At 38.4% G+C, this 21013-nt stretch overlaps 2 protein-coding genes across 3 annotated transcripts; both read right to left on the bottom strand.

The window, feature by feature from the left end:
• Positions 1 to 2837: 2837 nt before the first annotated feature.
• Positions 2838 to 7870, bottom strand: LOC112576012. Of its 2 annotated transcripts, none has more exons than XM_025258202.1 (6): positions 7597 to 7870; positions 6243 to 6542; positions 5174 to 5337; positions 4578 to 4788; positions 3805 to 3865; positions 2838 to 3352 (listed from the first exon to the last, which is right to left on the bottom strand). In XM_025258202.1, exons 1-6 carry the CDS (start codon positions 7709 to 7711, stop codon positions 3301 to 3303), a joined length of 903 nt encoding a protein of 300 aa, XP_025113987.1. In that variant the 5' UTR covers positions 7712 to 7870; the 3' UTR covers positions 2838 to 3300. The 2 variants fall into 2 exon arrangements, with proteins under 2 accessions (XP_025113987.1, XP_025113986.1); XM_025258201.1 differs by having other exon boundaries at positions 6243 to 6545; positions 7597 to 7858.
• Positions 7871 to 10829: 2959 nt separating this feature from the next.
• Positions 10830 to 19750, bottom strand: LOC112575930. The gene is made up of 7 exons (XM_025258074.1): positions 19515 to 19750; positions 19045 to 19199; positions 14154 to 14322; positions 13632 to 13798; positions 13113 to 13323; positions 12420 to 12461; positions 10830 to 11553 (listed from the first exon to the last, which is right to left on the bottom strand). The coding sequence occupies exons 1-7, from the start codon at positions 19618 to 19620 to the stop codon at positions 11174 to 11176; spliced, it is 1230 nt and encodes a 409-aa protein (XP_025113859.1). The 5' UTR covers positions 19621 to 19750; the 3' UTR covers positions 10830 to 11173.
• Positions 19751 to 21013: the final 1263 nt, after the last annotated feature.

Raw genomic sequence — 21013 nt, 5'->3', positions numbered from 1 at the left:
TATTTATCGGCGTTCTTTGTCGGTGACGACAGCATCATCGGCACGTGTCTTGCTTTCGCTCCCGAAACGTCTGACCACCTTACCCGAGGTCATCTTTCTGACTTATTGCTAGCTGTGTTAAACAAGTTGTGACAAAAAAATTGAAGTTCAGAAAACACTTCTAAGTTATAATTAAGCAAATTATTGAACCCATGTCTTCACGTTAAGCCCGACAATAATAACAAGCAGTTTATTAAGTTATCGTCACCATATTATTTCGCTGTAAGAAAAATCCGGTACTATCACAGACAGTGGGAAAGCTAGGTTACAAACAATGAAAACACTAAATTCGTGCGTTATTTGGCGAAATTAATCCAACCTATCTAACTGTATATAAATCAGTGCTTCCGGCATCATATCAATAGGGATGTTGATACATGTACTCCATGACCCTGGCCCCGCGCGGATGGTCGGCCCCAGGCCCCGCGTGGTCCTAACGCCGCCTCTGCCTATTACCACTAGCGTATGGTATCGTTCATGATACGAGAAATTTTCGCTTTTTTATTCATAGTCCCTGGTCCTTCGTAATCAGTGAAAATTTTGAATTTTACTTTCCATCCCAGTTCCGTCCTGAGATTTTTTCTCAGGACGGAAATCCGTCCCCCGGACGGAGAACTCCCATCCCTGATAAATCAATATGATACTCCAAACCCACACCACAGCCAAACATTTCAGAAACCATTTCCTACCCTATACAGTGACCATCCAACTCTCCCCACCCCCAAGTCCTAGGCCAGACCTGCCATGTGGAGTGTGCAAGACCTTTCTGGCCTTGTTAGGTGTATGCCAATGTGACAGTATCTGACAATGCCCAGCCTTTCAGCGACCCTGTAATCCTCACCTCACTGACCCACTCAATTGTTCACAGATCCATCATTTGTCAGACAGACCCTGTCATCTGTCAGATGTTCTCTGCTAAAAGATGTGTGACACAATGGTCCTCTCCCCAAACAATAGGTTCAGCCAGACACTGATGGGAACTACCCGCTAGATAACTTAGTATACCACGAGAGTGCAACACAATAAAATAAAAGCACAAAAATGCTGGAAAGCAATGGAATTGTTGTTTTAGATGTGCAGATTGATGCTTACACAACAGAATGTACATATCATAATTTCTATGTTTTTATTGCCTTGTTTTCAGTCAATGTTTTTATTTCTGCCTTTGTTCGAGGGCTAGACATAGAACTGAGATTTCACTGTACTTTAGACACTTGTTGGTACTACGAGGCATAGCCAATTGGCACTCATACAGATGCATGCCCCACTTGACAGGCTTAACTTTAATACTGACTCTACTGGCAATCCTTCCCCTTCACATACAGTGCCACATCAACACCAAAATGATGTTAAGGAATGTTTACAAGATGACCCAAGTGGAAGATTTCCTGCAGTTTTATTACACGCATGCAAAAAAGTAAAACAAAATAAATTATAGTACAGTACATTAACATGAAGAAAAACAATGTAAACAAAGGAAAGAAAAGTGCATATGACACCTAGCTGAAATATCTACAGACTTTTATGCAGTGGTACTTTTTGCAACCTTGCAATGAAAAGAGAATTTGAAATAATTTTCATACTACGAAAAGTTAAAGAACTTACATGATTCAAGTGTTCAATCAGTGGTCTCAGCTTATGCAAGTGATCACAACGGGGTAGACTCCTCGGTAATGTTGTCATTTATGTGGAAGGACAAAATTTGTATAAACCTCTCTTTCTCTTCATATGCTTGGATGTTCAGTACTGAATTTGTAGACGTCAACAATCCTGTTTTTTTTTTCCACACTCCTTATGTGAAGAGAGTTGCAAGTGTGATATCTCGTTGATCGTAGCAGGTTTTCAAACTGCAACGTACTACAATAAAAAAAACTCAACCGAATTGCGTTCTTCTGAGGGCAGCAGTTTGAAGGCCCTTGAAGTTCGGGTGATGCCTTGAACGTGAGGTGATACATTACTGTGAATTTGAGCACCATTATTTATATTTAGTCTTTTTCACATGCGTAAAAATAGCTATCAAGTCTACAATAAGACCTACGGCCATCAAGTTTTCTTTGGTAGCCATCGGCACATAACGTGCTTCATCACTCGCCATGATGGATGGGCATCTTCATCGTTCCAAATTCACTCCTCGTGCAGAAGTTTTACATTTAAACAAACATATCTGAAGTAGAATACAACCTTCATCGTTGAATTTCCTTGAAGCAACTATGTCTGCTTCTCGAAATAAGAGTATTTTCTGCGCTGAGAATCGTGATACACTCTGATCGTTGGTTTGCTTCTAGCTAAAGTCTCAACGACGTTACTGGTCAGCGAAATTCAAATAGCAGCGACTCGCCCGGATGGACCTGACTAAGAACGATAAATGCAAAACAATGTATTCGTAGTTACTTCCCTTAGTCTACTTGGAATTAAAAAAACAAAAACCCAAACAAATAAACCCCCAAACGTTACTGAATATCCTTTGTCAAATCACAGACGTGAATAAAGACACACAGGAAAAAAATCTCAGCAAAAGTTCAGAATAAGAAAATACGAGACCACAAATAATTAATCCATAACCAGTCTTTATTTGTAATGATTCAGACTAATTTTTTTTTTTATGTCGAGCTCTAGCTGCTCCTCGATCATTACCTATTTGACACAAAAATTCCAAATTCTCACTATGGATTAAAATAATTATACAATTAAAGTGACAGTTGAATACACGCACATGCATGCACGCAAACACACACATGCATGCACAAAAGCACGCACGTACGTGTGAGTACACGTATACAGGCTCAGAGACATTAAAAGAAAATAATGCGTGTTTTACTGCCCAGAAAAGCAACCAGTCACCATGGGAGCGGAAGCAAGCCTCAGTTGATTTCAGATAAGCAAAATATTGGGTTTAAGGTGAAAGTGAGTTCTAAAAAATGTTCAAATTGCAATCAATCAGAACCTAGAAAACAGTGTGGTTGTGCATTGGCCAGCTGGAAGTGATGGCCTCTTTGCCAGATCCTCCCTCTGGGTCATGTTTTCGAGACTTTTAGCGACCTCTGGTTTCTTTGTCATCCGTATTTTGACAGGTTACTTAATTTACTTGCCTGGTGATATTCATGCATATGTCATAACCAGCGAATGGCGAAACTGAAAGAATTCAGTCAAAAAACTAGATGGTACATTTTTCCCCACGAAAGCTTGCATCTGATGGTTGTCACATAAGGCCCGTAAGATGGTCCAACGGATCAGTATTTTTGTTGACCCCGTCTTCCTCTTCTACCTGATCGTCGGCTGGATGCCTTTGTTCTGACACTTTCTCCGCATTTCTCTGCAATCAGTAGATAAGTGAATAAATGAATGGGATTGAACGAGATGATGGACACACGGGCAAACCAATAACCTCATATGTCGGCCACAAAAGAAAGGAACAAATTACACCAGCATAAAGTTGTTTGAAATTATTTTTCACTAATCTAGAAAAAACAACAATAACAACAATTTGTTAAATACATTTCCCTGTGTGGACGCGTGTTCACCATGCACTGCAAACACGTTCTGAAGAGGCAGAGAACTCCAAACATTGGGGCATGATTAGGAAAATAAGCGTCTACCGAATTTCTCTCGTCTGATGCGTGTCACAGACAGGTGGGCAACACAAACAGACGAAAGAGAGTCAAGAGACAGATGAATTTTGAGTTGTGATAAGTGGCAGATGAGATAGAGGGAGGGAGGGAGGGTAAAGAGAAAAATGAAATATTAAAAATACAGGTGTACACTTACTGGTTTGGATAATCCCCGAACAGAACGGAGTTACCTTTGGGAGTGGCATTCGCTTTAAGCCCTGTGTCAAAGTGAAATATAAAGAACAAAAATACAAAAATATAAAGAAATATAATATAAAGTAACATCATTTAGTTTTATATCCAAATCAGTAAAATAAAACAAAACAAGAGCCCCCAAAACCTGAAAAAACCCCGAACAAAAATTCTGCTCAAAAACTTAGGGAGGCAACAGCCTGGCATTTTTGTAGATTATTGCTAGCGGTCTCGGAATTTCGTGTTACACAAACGTTTACTCTAGAAGTTATTTTCAAATAAGTTCACAGGACTACACACAACTCCACATATAACATGATAAAGACCATCTTATATTCATATACCTTAATAAAGACAAAGTTATTTTAAATACAACATAATCAGTTTTCTGATCATTTGGTGGGGAGTATGTTGGGATGGAGAGGCAACAATAAAAGAAGCTGACTGCAATGTGACTGCAATTTTTAATTTTATTCAAAGTATCATCAAAGTTGTCTAAAGTGAATGCCGTTCAAAGTGGTAAGAGAAAAAGAAAATAAGCAAATAAAAAAAAGTAAACAGAAACTCAACAAACAGCAAAAACAAAAAAAAAATATAGCAAGAGCAGGTAACAAAACAGATCGTCCCCCTCAAAGAAAAAAATGATAAGAGAAAAAAAAACCAAAAAAACCAAAAGTAAAATTGCTGTGAAATGGAGAAAATCCACAGAGTGATAACCTTAACCAGCATAACCCTCACATTGGAAGCAGAGGAGGAATCCTTTCTCCTCCCCATGGAGCATGGAGTGATGCAGAGTGTAGTTAGCGTAAAACAACATCTCGATCTTGGAGACATCCTTCACCGGAAATGTTGTGTCGTGTGCATCGATAAACCTCGTGACATTTTGCTTGGAGGAGTTGGTGTACAACAGAACCAGGAAATCGCTGTGCCGTATCCCGAAGTCTTGCACCTATGAAAAGAAAATAAATAAATAATAATAAAAAAAAATGCTGTATGAGAGTCAACGGCGGGCTCCGAAAAGGTTCACGCAGAATTAGAGATATGTATCGAAATACAATGAAAATTTGCAAGAATCATAAACATTTAAAAATTAATAAGCAGCAGAACAAAGGTAGATAACAAGTTTTTTTTTTTTTAAAATGGGACAAAATACGTTGAAGGAACGACTGCTAGGTTAATGCATTTGATGCAAATATTCAAATTTAAAAAATACTTTATGAGAGTCTTACTTGCGTATGAGTTGTCTATTGTTGTTTAAACTTAATGGATATGTCATCAAAGCACGTGTTCAGGCACACACACACATATATATGAATATGAGTGAGACGTCTCACCGTAAACCATAGATTCTTAATTCCGGGTTTCTGTGGACGAGTGAAGTATAGAATGCCATACTTGGAACCATCTCTGTAGCTCCATGGATACAACGTGTGGCTTCGAACCAGCCCTGACTCTTTGTTGGTTGTAGATATATTTCCCAACACATCAAGAACAGGCGCTGAGTGGAGTGAGACAAAAAAGAAAAGAAAATCAAGCAGATGGATGGCTAGATGATACTCACCACCTTCCTCCTTCAAAAAATCGCATTATGAATATAATGACGCAATAATCACTGACTTTGTTTTTGGTAATCCACGACTAATCATTTGATTCAGCCCAATGATTATAATATTTTAAAGCTAAAGTAAACCGTTTAAAAGTATTATATACATAAGAAAGAAACAAAACAATTAATCAAAAAATAGACGATTGGATAAATGTCTTTAAATTCTTTTCTATTTCACTGTAAATAGAAGAAAAGAATTTCATCGACCTTCTTTTTTATTTTTTTCATAATGAAAATATCTTTATAGTAGAAGTGAATTACTAGGGATGCCAAAACCTAAAAGGTAATTCCTCATGATTGGTACAATGGTACAATGATTTGGGTAAAACAAAGGCCTAGTGTTTCCTTGCTTGTAAAGCACCACCATCAGACAACATGATGTTTTTAACAATGTTGGCTGGGAAACAGAGGAGTCCAAACACTCCACCACCAAGTAGATGTCCTTAGATAAATTTCACTTGCATACATAATTGTGTGTATCCGAGATCGCGGCATAGCTGGATGGTTGGGAAGACCTCATGGTCGCATGCCAGTTTGACAGCACTCGTGGGAGTTTTGAGATATACAAGATGTATTAGGAAGGCATATCAGGCTCGTGTCGAGTGACGATATTTTTTCATAGCTGCCATCTGTGCTCTACTGTTACTGCTAGGACGGGAGGCTTTATCACAAAAGCAGAAGCAAAGAGGACTGCTGCTGGTGCTATCATTGTTGACGATAGAGAAAGAGAGAGAGAGAGAAGAATTTTTGAAGAATGGAATGAAGAAGACACCAGACAATTTGACAATTGGGCTTACTCTTGTTTTTGATGCACGAGAAGCTAATTTCGAACGACTCCGGAGTTTTGCCGACACATTGTCCTGACCAGTCCTTGTCTATCGTTATGATTGGGTGACCCCTGTAGGTCAAACTGCACGTTTTATTCCACTTGCATCTTCTGGCCTCGGCAAGGAGGAGCTGGGTGTATCCCCTGCACTCCCCGGCCACGGCGGTGGCGTTGACTTCAAAGACAGGACCGCTGGGGCACTTGAAGCTGAAAGGCTTGGTTCTTAGATCGTTGGATGGAAGCAAAAAGTTGTTCCTGTCTTTGCATGTTGCTGCTAGAAAAAAAAATCGCTCAGTGATACATTATCAAGGCATATACCGTACAAGGCATCTTTCTCTCTCATCACACTCCTGATAAACAAGTAGAAAACACAAGAAAAAAGAAAAGGAACGAAAGACCTGGGCAAACAGACAGACATACAGACCAAAGAAGAGATGGAACTATTAATGGCACCAGATGTCTTTATAACAGTCGTTCAAAATATTCTGCAGTCCGCAGTAAAGTAGGTCTGTCGATCTCAATACTGATGATGGCTATCGGACATTTTTCCAGATGGTATATTATGGCATATTTATAAACATTTTATAGTTAGCGGAAGGATTTTTAATGTTTTATTTTATCGATGCGACTCACTTCCCCTGTGAATACTATAGTGCCTCCGAGGCAACTGCGTAGTTAACCTAATGGTAGAACCGGACCTGTACATTAGTGGTTTGTTCATACGTACTTGAATAAGACGTAGTAATACTTTGATAATTACTTCCTTCACCTTTTCTCAAAACTGCTATTGTGAAAAACACATTTTCAGTCCTTTTTTCCAGATGAAGGGGAACATAGTAATGGAGTGAAACACAAGCTTCCAACACTGCCTAAATTAAGGTTAATGAATCAGAGAATACTAGAAAGTACTGATCCAACTGTTCTAAACGTTCAGACACCGGACAGACACGCGCACTTACAAATATTTTTTTTGTAAGTGTACAAAATAATGATACTAGAACCAACATTTTAATTTAATTATAACATGCTTTTCCTTTTTTAAAATCAAGAGCTCATAATAATTTAGTGTAAATTATAGAGAAGCAAAGAAATAATCAGTATTACTCCACACAGATGCATGACCACAGATAACAGACACGCATGCAAACATACAAACATTCACAAGCAGATTCATTTCGGTTCATGTTATAATAATAATAAAGTATGATTGCAGGGCTTGAAGAGTGAATGGAGTTGAGCTATACGTGGGTTTTGGAAAGTGAGAAAGCAGTGTCTACATCGTGGCAGGTGCAATCTATTATCCTATCGTCGCCATCCCATCGTACCTTGCTGCGAATTTCGTCGCGATGCAGATCCCTGGGCAGGTCCTTTCCTTCCTCGGGGAGTTCTAACGGCGCTTGCAAAACACAGCAACACCAGTAGCACCAGCAGCACCTTCATGGTTACGAGGCCGAGTGGAGAATAGTTGTCACCCCCCTTTCTCCTCCAAACCAGATCCGCGCGTGCGCCGGTGTGACTTCCGGCTGTGCTCTTGTTGTCTTTTGTTGGCAAGAGTTTTGGGTTTTTTTGTTTGTTTGCCAAGTCAGTGACAGTGGTCAATGGTTCGCGTGTGCGTGTGGGTAGGAGGTGTGTCTGTGTGTGTGTAGGGGGAGTGAGGTAACGAAGGGGAGGACCACCAGCTGGGGAACCGCTCGCTCGTCGTCGTTATTCTGAGGGTCGTAAGGTCTCGGGGACACGGACTTTGGTTTTCTCCCAGAATAAAGGACAGGAAAATGGCGCACTTAAATGATAGTGGATTCTTAGACCTTTTCAATGCATACAAGTTTAATTATGTGCGAATCACGCGATTTTGTTTGAACCATTCGAACACATCTCTATCCAGATCGTCAGATTTTAAACCTTTTGTTGTCTTGCGAGCACTCATCCCATTAAATGTATCGGATGAAGTTACGAACTTGTAGAGTTCTTCTTTCTTCTGAACAATATCACACACTGTTTGATTTCCGATGAAAGTTTGACGGACGATGCAACCCATACACATCTAGCACTCTAGTATTGTACTTATTCATGTTTGTCGAGGGTTGTAGGTCATTTCTCGAAGTGTCTGCTGAACCTACCGTTTGGAGATGGGGGGGACTGGCGTGTCACACATCTTTTAGCAGAGACCACCTGGCAGATGACGGATCTACACTGTGGTACTAGGGTTTACACCAGGGACGATTGTTTCAGTCGGGTCAATGAGGCGACCAGGATTACAAGGGACGCTGAAAGGCTTTGTCATCACACCTAGCAAAAGCCAGAAAGGTCTTACATATGCTCTCAGATGTCTAGCAGCTTCTTTTTTAGGAGCTCACGGATAACCAAATGCACTGTTAATTAAAGACCGGAGAATCGAGGTTCTACTGTATTATTTTAGTAAAAATTAAATTAGACAGCCTATTATATAATTAAATATGGCTTATCTTTTGACCAAATGCAGGCAGAAATGCCAATGCTAATGCGGTAATAATATTATGTAATATTATTCTTTAAAATATACGATAGCGGCGTTCTACCAAACGGACGTCGCATGCAAGCCATCTGTCTGGCTTTCTTTCCTCCCTCTTTCAGACCTTCAGTCTACAACGACGAATTTCTAAGCGGTATAATGCGTTTGTTGAAGAAGCGGTCGTCAGCAAATGGAACTAAAACCCTGGCATCAGATTGTCATTTACGACCATCAAAACAATTGCTAGAAAGTCTCTGTCACTGTCGTCAAATTTAGTGGTCTAATTACTTAATTGGGTCCTTTCGATGATTCATCCACTTAAGGACGACACTGCTCTTCTGTGAACACAACGGATCCAGTCCCATGAAAATAATGTCGCTTCAGGAACGATACAAGGAGCTTCTTCCTTTGCACTTTGCCCTTTGCCCTCGACAAACAGCGAGGAAAGAAAACAGGCCGACGTAGGATGGGACTAGCGTTGTGGTCGTCACTGTCGTTCGGTGTCCTGGGAAAGCATGACTACAATCGTGTTCTAGTTTGCTCCGTGATTTCAAGGCCAGTGGGTGTCAGGCGATTTTACTTAGTTTCGTCTAAGTCATCCGATCCGACAAATGGCGCAGCAGCAGTAGTAGTCGTAAACAGTCGCCTAAACCTAATATTATGGCCACAGCATGGATCACCTCGTCTGTTGACCAAAAATGAAAGGTTCTTACGGGGAAAAGTTTGTCTGACTTTAGAAATAAAAAGAAATTGTGCCATGAACTAGCATGTCATTCACGACAGGTCGTAACGCCTCACAACAGTCACGTGATACTTTGTTAGATCCTTTCTACGCAAGGATAAAACCAAAATTATCTTTGTAATCCCAGGGCTTCTGCTTACGCAAAAAATTGCGTACAGTACGCATTAAAAGTTCGGAGGACCCCTTCAATTTTCGTCAATGGGATCCCAGGGGACCCCTTCAAATTTTGGCGAAGAACAGATACAAAATTGGGTAAGTGTAGTGTCTGACATCGTAGCTTAATCTATTATTGTCGTCTGCTACAAGGTGAGAGTTACTTCCCTTGCGCTGAGATTTTTTCCTTACTGGGAAGAGTTCCAAGATGTCGTTGACAGCGTGGATAGAATCATCGTCTCAGAAACGGAAAGAAAGTGAGCACCTCAAGTACAGTGAGCATAAGCTCATCACAGATGTTTGCACAGACTTCATGGCACAGAAATATCGCCGTTTCTGACTAGACATTACAGTGCTTTGTGTGCCTAAAAGGCAGTTGAACAAAGTAGTCGATTTGTTTTGGTTTTTTTTCAACTTAGTAAAGGGACACCTTAGAGTTAGCCTGGGACTCCTAAGAAATCTGAAGAAGGGGTTCCTGGGACCCCAAAGAATTAAACCTTAACAGAAGCCCTGTAATCCTTTCTAATATTCTTTGATTCATTAACCTTAATTTAGGCAGTGTTGGAAGCTAGTGTTTGTTTATTCATTTTGCCCCGGTTTTTAACACTGAGTGCGCTGAGTAGACTCTGCAGTTAGGAAATGCCGTGTAAAATCTTTTTTTTTTTTTTTTTTTTAAAAAAGGAAGAAGAACACTTTTGTGCCTCTGGGCGTCCGTTATTTAATACACCAAAACCATACACTGACATCAAACTGAAATAAAAGCAAAAGCAAACAACTTAGCTGAAAGATTGGAAGGAACACGCATTTTAAACTTTACCTTTTTTTTATTTCGCACAATGCCCAGCGAAATAGCACAAAGAGAAAGCAGGAACAGCGAATGACAAAGAAAGCGCAGGTAACTCTATCGATACCTTGAGACTAATGACCAAAGAGAGTTATGGGACTTACAACAGTTACGATCGTGAGTTACGAAAATTACGAATTATGAGAGTTGTGAAAATTATGAAAACTATTGACAACTCCTTCAGATTGTTTCGTAAAAATAAAAAAGCAAGCAAAAAAAAAAAAAAAAAACCCGAAAAAACAAACAAACAAAAAAGCAAACAAAAAAAAGAACAAAAAAAAAAAAGCAAAACAAAACAAAACCCAAAAAAAAAAAAAAAAAACAACAAAAAACCAACCAACCAACCAAACAAAAACCAACAAAATAAAAAAAAAAAAAAAATAAATCACATAAATGTAAAAAAAGAAGAGATCTCAAAGTGTGGGGAACAATTTTACCACTATTTAAAAATCGATCTGCTAAATGCGGAAAGATAAGTGTTAACAAATCTAGAAAAATTAAACTGCTTTATTTTCTTTAAAGGATAATACTATAAAGTTTTTCTTCAGTGACTACTTGCGCACACTCTTGAGTCAGGTGTAAGAATGATTTAATTGTAATTTAGTTAATAGCAAGGTCACGGTAAATTAATCACCTGGTAACGAATTACTGTCACAAACCGAGAAATGCACATTCTTACGCAGAAATGCATGCAGGGTAGCTTGATACAAGAAGAAAGATTGCCATTAAATAAACTGTTTTAAATGTGTCTTTCAAAAGACGTGAAAGCTTAGGACCTGAACACAGAATACACATATCGTTGCATGTAGTAAGCACATCAATAGACGTGGTAAGCGAATACTGTACACATTCTGAGAAGAACGATTGAAGTATTGGAGATGAAATTAGCCTTTTAAGTAGGTAAGTAATATTACAATATTTCTTGTCCTTGTCCTTGTTCTTTAAAGTAGTTTTCATTGTTCTTCTATGACTTCTTGCCTCCATTTTGTTGCCCTTTTTAGGTTTTGGTGTCCTTTCCTTCTTGCCACCTTTCTTTTGTGAGCAGGTAGGTATTCCTGGCAAGACACACATATATGATTTCATTAGGAATGCTTGAAAATCATCGTTTAAAGAATTCTATAAAAAATGAATTTTTTCTACTTGCAAACTTTGTGCCAAAGAAACTTTTCTTTGTACAAACAGGTGAAAAGAAATTCCACTTTGGTACAAAGGGCGTTCATTATGCAATTTCGTGAAAGGAATTTCTTTGTGAACAGGGATTTCTCCTTTGTGAATATTTGTGCAAAAGAATTTATTCTTTGTGAAAATTGGTACAATGATTTTTCTGGATTCTCTTGATATCAGCCTAACCCCAGATATAAGCCCTAGTTCAGATCGTCAGCCAGACGAAGGGATTTCTCTCGTCAGTTGAAACACATGACGGACGTATTGAATCATAAAGCAATGATATTCATATTTACAGTAATACTAAAAATAAATGATAATATAAACTATAATGGACAATAATTTAATGGGAAATGGAGTAGCAAGAAATTCAGGCCTGAAGTCAGGGTTTAGAGAGTTATGACGATGTCGCAGAAGATGACATGACTGAATTAGAATAAATGCAGATTTTTGTATAAATAAAAAAACATTCGCAGGTTGAGTTTCAATGAAACCGGAAGTTATACATTGCTATACAAATCACGCAAAATATTTATTGAAGCTAATGGCATTTAAATGTAAACTCAACTCACGCTTCTTGCTTTCGTGCATAACTTTTGATCTTTAAAGAAAGAAAAAAATGTTTCTTGCAAATGACTTTGCTTTCTATGCTGTTTTCATGAATTCATTGATGCACACTAAACTATAAAGTTTGCAGAAAAATAGTTCTTAATGAAAAATTAAACAGAAAAGTTTTAAGTAAAAGAAAATCGCTTACCGTTTTCAAACAAAGGCTCACAAGCGTTCTTGATGTCTGACCCTTGAATATAAAAATATTGACAAGTAAGTTACAATAAGTTTGTTGTTAAAATCATTCATGTTATACTGTTGTGTCGTACATGGAGTTCCAAAACAAGATAAACAATCTTTTTTGAACCTCAGCTCTGTTTATATATTTGTGCTCGAGTACTGTAAAGGAAAATAGACATTTTTTTTACCCCATCTCTACCTGTCTTTCTGTGTTTGGGTGTCGTAAAACAAGATAAACAATTCTCTTTTGACCTCTTTTTTACCTGCATCTTTTTTTACGTTTGAACACTTATGTATTCATCATTTTATGTTGTAATCGGTCTGCAGTTTCAATAAATTGCACCTTAAAGGATGTCTTCAAAAAAGTGAATGCTTCTATGATGTTTCTTGTGTGTCAAGGTTTGGTTCTCCTTCTACCGTATCTCTATTTGATTTCTTTTAAGGGAGGGGGATTTTCAGTTCAGCCCTCTCTTCGATCTTTTTCTCTGCTAAGGAATAAAGCTTGGATTTTAAGTACTGTATAGGTCCTGCCTTCAGCCTATTTATGAATTGGGCACAATGTTTAGACACTGTGAACCACTGCCCATACAGCAGCTGGCTGTGGGATCACTTACCGTAAGACCACAACATTAGTGACAATTTCGAGTACAGAGGTACTTACAGGTGAAGCAGATGACGAAGCCTTTGGCTCCATAACTGACCCCTGCATTGAAGGCAAAGTTCACCGTTTCAGCATCGTCGAGTTTTCTGGTTTCCTCCGGGGAGGGCTCAGCCCTCATGAAGGTTTCGTTGTAGGACTCGAACAAAATTTTGTTGTCCTTTGTCCAGCTCACAGTCAGCACGTCTTTGTGCCAGAGACGGAAATCCCGAAACTGGTGGGGGAAAAAAATAAAGAAACTGGAAGGAGTTGTGAAGGTCAGGAACACTTCAGCATGAAAATGGTGATAAGACAAAAAGCACAGAGTAGAGAAAAAAGATGGAGAGAGGTGGCAGGCAAAGAGAGAGAGAGAGAATCGGTCCATCGGTACAACGATCAACAGAATACACATCCAGACTCTGTACCATCTGGACAAAAAAAAAAAAAGTAAAGAAAGAAAAGGACAGGCTAGAATGCTAGCGTCCTCCCTTTCCCATCAAACAAACCAATCAAGTGTTTATCCTAGACAGGTCTCCTTCTCACCGTGTACACAAATTTCTTTCCTCCGTTGGCGGGTCTCCGAAGGGTTACATTGTGGTCGGCGCGATCGTAATTCCAAGGATAATCGGGGTGGCTTATGAGAATACCTCTGTCAGCGTTTATCTCCCTTGTGTTGCTTTCATGAAGAATGGGAAAGACTTCGACTTTGTCTGTAATCGAGAATGAATGAAAAGATCATGAAATTCCATCTCCCCTTGTTTGATTAGCCATTTTGTTTTAAACTTCTTCCTCATCTCATTTATGGTCGCTTATTATACTATCGGAAACGACGCAGACACAATTTAAAAAATTCTCACTAGAAGAAGAAATAAAAGTGAAATGAACCAAGCATACTTTTTTCCCACCTACCACCAACACACTTTAGTGAGGAATATAAAAAATGACCTGATAAAAAAAAACCGAATGACTACTACTGACAATGTATTGATAAGGTTCGGGATAGGTTTTGTTATTGTTGTTGCTGTTGTTATGTTGGTGGTATCTTTTTGTTGTATTTTAGCTTACTCTTAGTGCAGTTAAAGTGCACATGGAAGGTCCCCGGCGATTTGGTCATGCAGTGGCCGTTCTTCAGTAGCTCATCTGTACTGAGTTCCTTGAGTTTTAGCATGAAGTTAAAACTCCGAGCTTTGTTGTATTTAATTAAGCAAGAGGTCTTCCAGTAGCATTGGTTTTCCTAAGGAAGGACAGTCAAAACATACTAGTTTAGCATCGATGAATAACAGTAACAGTGTGTGTCAACAATTTGTATTGAAGCTACTAACAGATACGACAGTGTGTTCACAATCTCTATTCGACATGCTTAAAGGCCTAATAGGATGGAAAATGTTGTTCCATTGAGCGAGTAAAGTTCAGTGCAAGATGCTATCTCCCCAGATACCTCCCTTCTGAAGTCAACAACAAAACAGTCAGAAATGCACATCAGTGCATTTATGTTGTGAATTCTGCAACCAATGGGAGAGCTGGGACCATCTGTTTATTAGGCGTGTTTGTAAACAAAAATGATGCCACGATTTTGACTTTTTCTGTGCTTGGCGATGTTTGTAGGCGTGTATCTGGAGATTAGAGGATCATTTACCGAGAAAGATGATAAATAGAATCTTGCCCAGGGCTTTCTCAATCATTAAAAACAAACTGCAGCCTATAACATACAGGAAATAGAATGAACAGTCTCTATTACAACTCGTTGTCACACAGAGCAGAACATACAGTATTAAAACTATTAAATAAATTTGAGAGCGTTTTCACAATGTTTTTAGATATGCTTAGCTGATATTTGTTGCCTGTGTGAAAGCAAGTTAGACAACACTGATTCGATCCACATTGATGGCTATGTGTCTTTCTACAAGAACCGTAGCAAATGCGTAAGAAGATCGGGAGGTGTTCTTATGCTAGTAAGGGAATCGCTCGCTCAATATGTAACTATTTTTGAAGAGCAATCTGGAAAAAATAATATAGATAGCGATAGTGTGCATTATTACTCTTTTGTTGATCACAAGATAAACCAGGATGCCTTATTTCTAAAAGTAAAAAAGGAAGCCATAGGACAGGATATTATGTTTGTGGGCATGTACATACCACCTGAAGGGTCACACTATGTAAATTTAGATGCATTTAGTGAACTCGAGGAGACCCTTCTTGCTCTTAAAACAGAACATATATGTATAATGGGAGACCTAAATGCTAGAACTGGGCAAATCTCAGAAAACCTGAGTGATGAACCACTGAACCCTGATTGTAGTCTCAATAATTATTATGATCTACCAAAACGTGTCTCCCAAGACAAAAGTACTAATAACAATGGTAAAAAACTAATTGAATTATGCAGAAACCTAAACCTTGCAATTGTCAATGGAAGAGCAGGTCCCGACAAAAACACAGGAAAGCTTACCTGTAAAAACTCAAGCATAGTAGATTACTTCATACTGTCTGGAGAACTCTTTAATATAATTGAAGACTTTAATGTCCTAGAATTTAATGAGTTATATTCTGATATTCACTGTCCACTAGAACTCCACCTCAAACTACCTTCCAAACAAAACCTTCAACCCAAAGTACTCCCATTACTAAATGATGATAAAGTAAAGAAGGACACAACACTAAAGAAACCCAAATGGAAAAACAGAATGAAAGATGACTTTATTAGTTCCCTAGATTCAAACAAGATTAGCCACTTAACAAATGAAGTCAACGAGCTGTTACAAAGAAATCATGAAGTAGACTTACACAAGATTGATGCACTAACCCAAGAGGTATGTAATATTATGCTGGATAGTGCTAGTAGATGTGGCCTACTCCCTTATGCCAGCAACCCAAAGAAACAGCAAGTCCCTAGTCAAAAACCTAAAACCAAACCATGGTTTAACCCCAACTGTCGCAGGAAAAGACGCGAATTCTTTAAAGCACGGCGCCAAGCGAAAACGTGTAACAACCCAGAATCCCAATCACGCATGAATAGAGCTGGACAGGATTACAAGAGAGAAATAAGAAAGCAGTTTAAACTCTACCAGCAAAAATGGTTTAGGAAAATTAGACACTTAAGAAGTAAGGACCCAAAGGTTTTCTGGAACATTCTGAACAAGAATAACAGTGATAAAATAAAGAAGGAAACCCCAACCTGTAATGAATTTTTACAGCACTTCATGGAGATAAACAATCCTGGCAATTACACACCTGAAACTGACCTACTTGTGAATACCACTGAAACTAGCAATAACTATCTCAACAGTGAAGTAACAGAGAGTGAGGTTGCTAATTGCCTAAAAAAGCTAAAAGGAAATAAAGCTTGTGGAAATGACAATATAATAAATGAATTTTTAAAATTTTCTCAACCAAAGACTCTGACCCTATTCACAGCCCTCTTTAACCTCATATTAGCAACAGGTCATGCCCCCACAGAATGGGCAACAGGTATTATAACACCAGTTTTTAAAAACAAAGGAGAACAAAGTGATCCAAATAACTACCGTGGCATTACAATCCTTAGCTGTTTTGGTAAGCTATTCACAAGTGTCCTTAATGTACGCTTAAAACATTACCTAGAGGAAAATGATCTCATAGGACAGGAACAAGCAGGCTTTCGGCAGGGGTTATCCACCCTTGACCACCTATTCACCATGCAAAGCATCCTCGAAATTTTACTAAGTAGAAAAAAAACGAGTTTTCTGCGCGTTTATAGATTACCAGAAAGCATTCGACAAGATAGATAGAACTTACTTGTGGGAAAAATTGCTAGATCTTGGAGCGAAGGGAAGATTCATGAATATAATCAAGGATATATACAAAAAGGCAAATCCTGTGTTTAAGATTAATGGAAACCAGTCAGAGTTTTTTAAAAGTAGTCATGGTGTCAGACAAGGGGAGAACCTATCTCCTCTATTATTTTGCAATTTATCTTAATGATCTGAAAACGCATCTCTTAGCAGACTCTGTTAGTGGTCTCCCAGAACTAGCCAAACTGACACCAAATAAACCTCACCCCCCAAGAACTGATGTGCTTCTTAAAATTATTCATACTCCTATATGCAGATGATACTGTCATTTTATCCGAAACACCAGAAAATCTACAGAATGCTTTAGACAGCATGAAAAAATACTGTGACAAGTGGAACCTGACAATTAACTCAGACAAAACAAAAATAGTTATTTTCTCTAGAGGTAAAATAAGAAAGAAACCAACATTTGTTTATAACGGTGAGAAACTTGAAATAGTAGACTATTACTCCTATCTTGGCCTGAAACTAAACTACAATAACAAATTTCTAGTAGCACAAAAAGACCTATATGACAGAGCCTCAAGAGCCATGTTTGCTTTACTGAAAAAATGTAAAAAGTCACAGCTACCACTAGATATTCAACTCGACATGTTTGACAGAATTGTTCTTCCAGTACTTACCTATGGTTGTGAAATATGGGCATCAGGAATTAGTGACATTTGTGGTAAACTACAGCTAAGATTTTATAAAATGGTCCTCAAAAATAAGAAAGTCCACCCCATCTTGTATAGTGCTTGGAGAATGTGGTCGCTTCCTGTTAGTCTTCTTATTAAAGTAGGATGCTTAGCTTTTGGTTTAAATTGATTAGCAACAGTAATAAACTATCAAGCACTACATATAGAATGCTCTTAAATCTACACGAAACAAACATTCTTAAGTCTAGCTATATCAGTACTATCCAGACAACGCTGCAAGACCTTGGCCTAAGTGGAATATGGATAAACCAGAAAAGCATAAACATAAACAGGTGATTGGTTCAAGAAGAAAGTAGATAGGTCCCTACAGGACCAGTATATCCAGAATTGGTTAGGGGAACTAGACTCCAAACAAATATACTCAAATTATAGAATGTTTAAAAGCAGCTTCTTACTAGAACCCTACTTAAAAATCCTACCCCCACATGATTACCTCCCTTTAATAAAATTTTAGGTCATTGAATAACCACTTTCCAGTGAATAAAGGTAGGCAAACAGATATCCCTAGAAATGAAAGGTTCTGTAGACTCTGCAACACCAAGGACATAGGGGATGAATTCCACTATCTTTTTAATTGTAACAAATTTGATACCCAGCGAAAAAAATACTTACCAAGCTACTATACTCGTAACCCAAATGCTTTACAAATTCCAATCTTTATTAGCCTCAAAAATAAAAAAGACCCTTAGTAGACTATCTCAATTTGTAAAGATATTACTAAGAACAGTAAATTAGTTTAAATTGATAAAACGTGTGTGTGTGTGGGATATATTGTACACAGGATGGATGGGAGTGCATTACCCCTGTGATAAAGAAATAGTAAAGAATACAGAACACCTGTGAAAGAGAGTGAGGGAGAACAAGAGAGTGGTTATCCTATGTTCTGATATGTCCAGATGCTTTAACCTACTCGATTACAATATCCAAGTTTACACGAAATGATTGGAAAGGAAAGAATGAGTGGATGATTTTGAATATATGTAAATGAGAGACACCCTATATTTAATGATAAGAATGTGAATGTATATGCATTGATACTTCCTAATTTCTCAATACCCCCTGGAGGGCGACAGAATAAAAGAATCTTGAATCTTGAATCTTGAATCTTGTAATGATATCAACAGTCCAGAAGCTGTGTTGGACAGTCAAATAAATGATGATATTAAGAAAAAAAAACCCCAAGACCTAAAAAAACAAAACAAAAAAAAAAAAAACAATTCAAACGTTAGTGCTGATTTATTTGCATTTCTTAAACTAACAAAAAAATTCTTTTAACGAAAATGCGAACCAGTCTGCTGTAGCTGTGTTATTGAGACATGTTTAAACTTTCGAAAAAAATGAAAGAAATAAAGGTGATAATTTAATCCACTCTAAAGTGCCCAGAACGTAAGAAGGGAGCGTTTGTGTAAGAAAAAAAAAGTGAGTTACCTGTACGAAGAGGTCATGTGTGATGCCCCTACAGGTTTCATTGACACCTATGATGTTGACAGAGGCAAGGACTCCTCCAGGACAGGTAGCATTCAGTCCTTGCTCGAGGTCTTCGACACTCATTGGGTTAGGACATGAAGGTTTCCCTTTGGAATCTAAGAAGAAAAATAAAGAGATAATGAAAAAACAAGACAAAGAACTACAGAAAAGACGATAGTCAATGCCTTTGGCACCAGAAGTAACAGGTCCAACAGTGGAAGATAATCCTATAAAACCAAGCACATCGGATAAAAAGTTGTATTGTATACTGCTTTGAGAGTATGATAATCAAAATATATAAACAGACCTTTCAGCAGCAAAAGAGTTGTTTGGAAAATTTCTGACTAAATCGAAATAACAAATGAAATTAAAATGTTTACTGCGAACGCAGACTGACTGCACTGAAACGAAAATGAAGATGATGTACTCGCCTTTCTTTTTTCCGCCTTTATTTTTTTTCTGTCCGTTTCTCTCTTTTTTCTCCTCAGTTAAGAGGAGACCCAGCAGAAACAGGAAGAAAATGAGAGAAAAGCGCATATTTGCAACACGAAGTTGAAAACGGCAGATACTGTAGATGATATTCTTTGCAACTTACAGCCGTTTAACAGCTAGCAAGTCTCTTTCTGATTTAAAAGAAAAACTCTTGGCGCTCTCTCTTTTTTAAAAATTTTTTGTGTGCATGTAATTGTTGTCCTCTGCCATCTAGCGCCAGGAGTCCATTGCAAAAGAAAAGTGTGCATCCCTTCGTGCATTACACACATCGACTCCAGGAGTGATCTGGAAGGGTTTACAAGCCTGTTATTAAGATGTCTGGCTTTTCTGGTTAAAATAAAATTTGTCTTTTTTTTTTTGCCTAGGTGACTGAGAAGCTCTTGAAACGGTTTGACATCGCTACAAGAAAAATATACATTCATTGAAATTTTTTTTTTGTTTTTTGTCAATTCATCGAATTCGTTCGATTCATAAAATAAATGCAGTTTTAGGAGTGAAATAACAATTGAGGTTTATTTAAGGCGCATAACTTTTAGACGATGATAAACTTCTGCTTTCGAGTTTTTAAAAACGGAAGAAGAGATTTCACAATGCTCAAGCCAATTGCTTTCAAGGACCGTGTGAGGGGTGAGTTGGGGGAGGGGTGCACCATGTTCAATTGTCACAGACTTCATGGCCATCTGTGTAAGTCTTTTCTGGCTAGAGGCCAAGCGGATCCTTGTGACTTGACATGTTGCTGTGGTGATTACTGACCCAAACCAGCAGCTAAAAGTACAATTGTACACGCGCACGCACACACACACACACACAACAGGATGAGTGTTTTATTGGCTTTTATAGACTCTTGAACTCAAGATATTTGATTATGAAGTTCTTTTTTCTTTCCTATTTTACTCTTTGTTTTGCAAGAAGCTTCTCTTGCTAGCACTTAACGTTTCGCCCCGCATCCCTCTCCATCTTGCGAGTATTCCGGTACTTGACATGGCAGTCAACACCGCTAAGAACACACAAAATGAGAACACAAAGAACAGACACGCACGCACGCACGCATGCACACACACAGAGCATTGCACAGTATTTCCGCTGATAATAGAAGATTCTGGAGTCTTTATTAATTGTTTCTGCTCGTGTCACAGTGTCCTAGTTTTCAGCACTCGTGGTCGACAATCGCACGGTGAAACAAAAGAGTGTCGCATCCTATTAATAGCTTTGTGTCAGACAATGTTACCCAGTTTCCACTAGGGCGAACATCTAAATGTTTACAAGAAGACGAAGCATCTACAGGAGGAAGAGTTGGAGAGGAGAATGGGATGCACGAAGAACGAAAAAAAAAAGGATGAGAGTGAAATGATATTCGGAAATCCCAAGAGCAGCTCTTGAAGAGGTCAAGTGATATGTGCTAAGGACTAGCTTTCAAACCAGCAGCTGCCATCTAAAT

This window comes from Pomacea canaliculata, linkage group LG11 (genome assembly GCF_003073045.1).
Source record: "Pomacea canaliculata isolate SZHN2017 linkage group LG11, ASM307304v1, whole genome shotgun sequence".
Taxonomy (NCBI): Eukaryota; Metazoa; Mollusca; class Gastropoda; order Architaenioglossa; family Ampullariidae; genus Pomacea; species Pomacea canaliculata.
The sequence above is the reverse complement of the archived record's forward strand: the minus strand, read 5'-3'. Positions and strand labels throughout refer to the sequence as shown.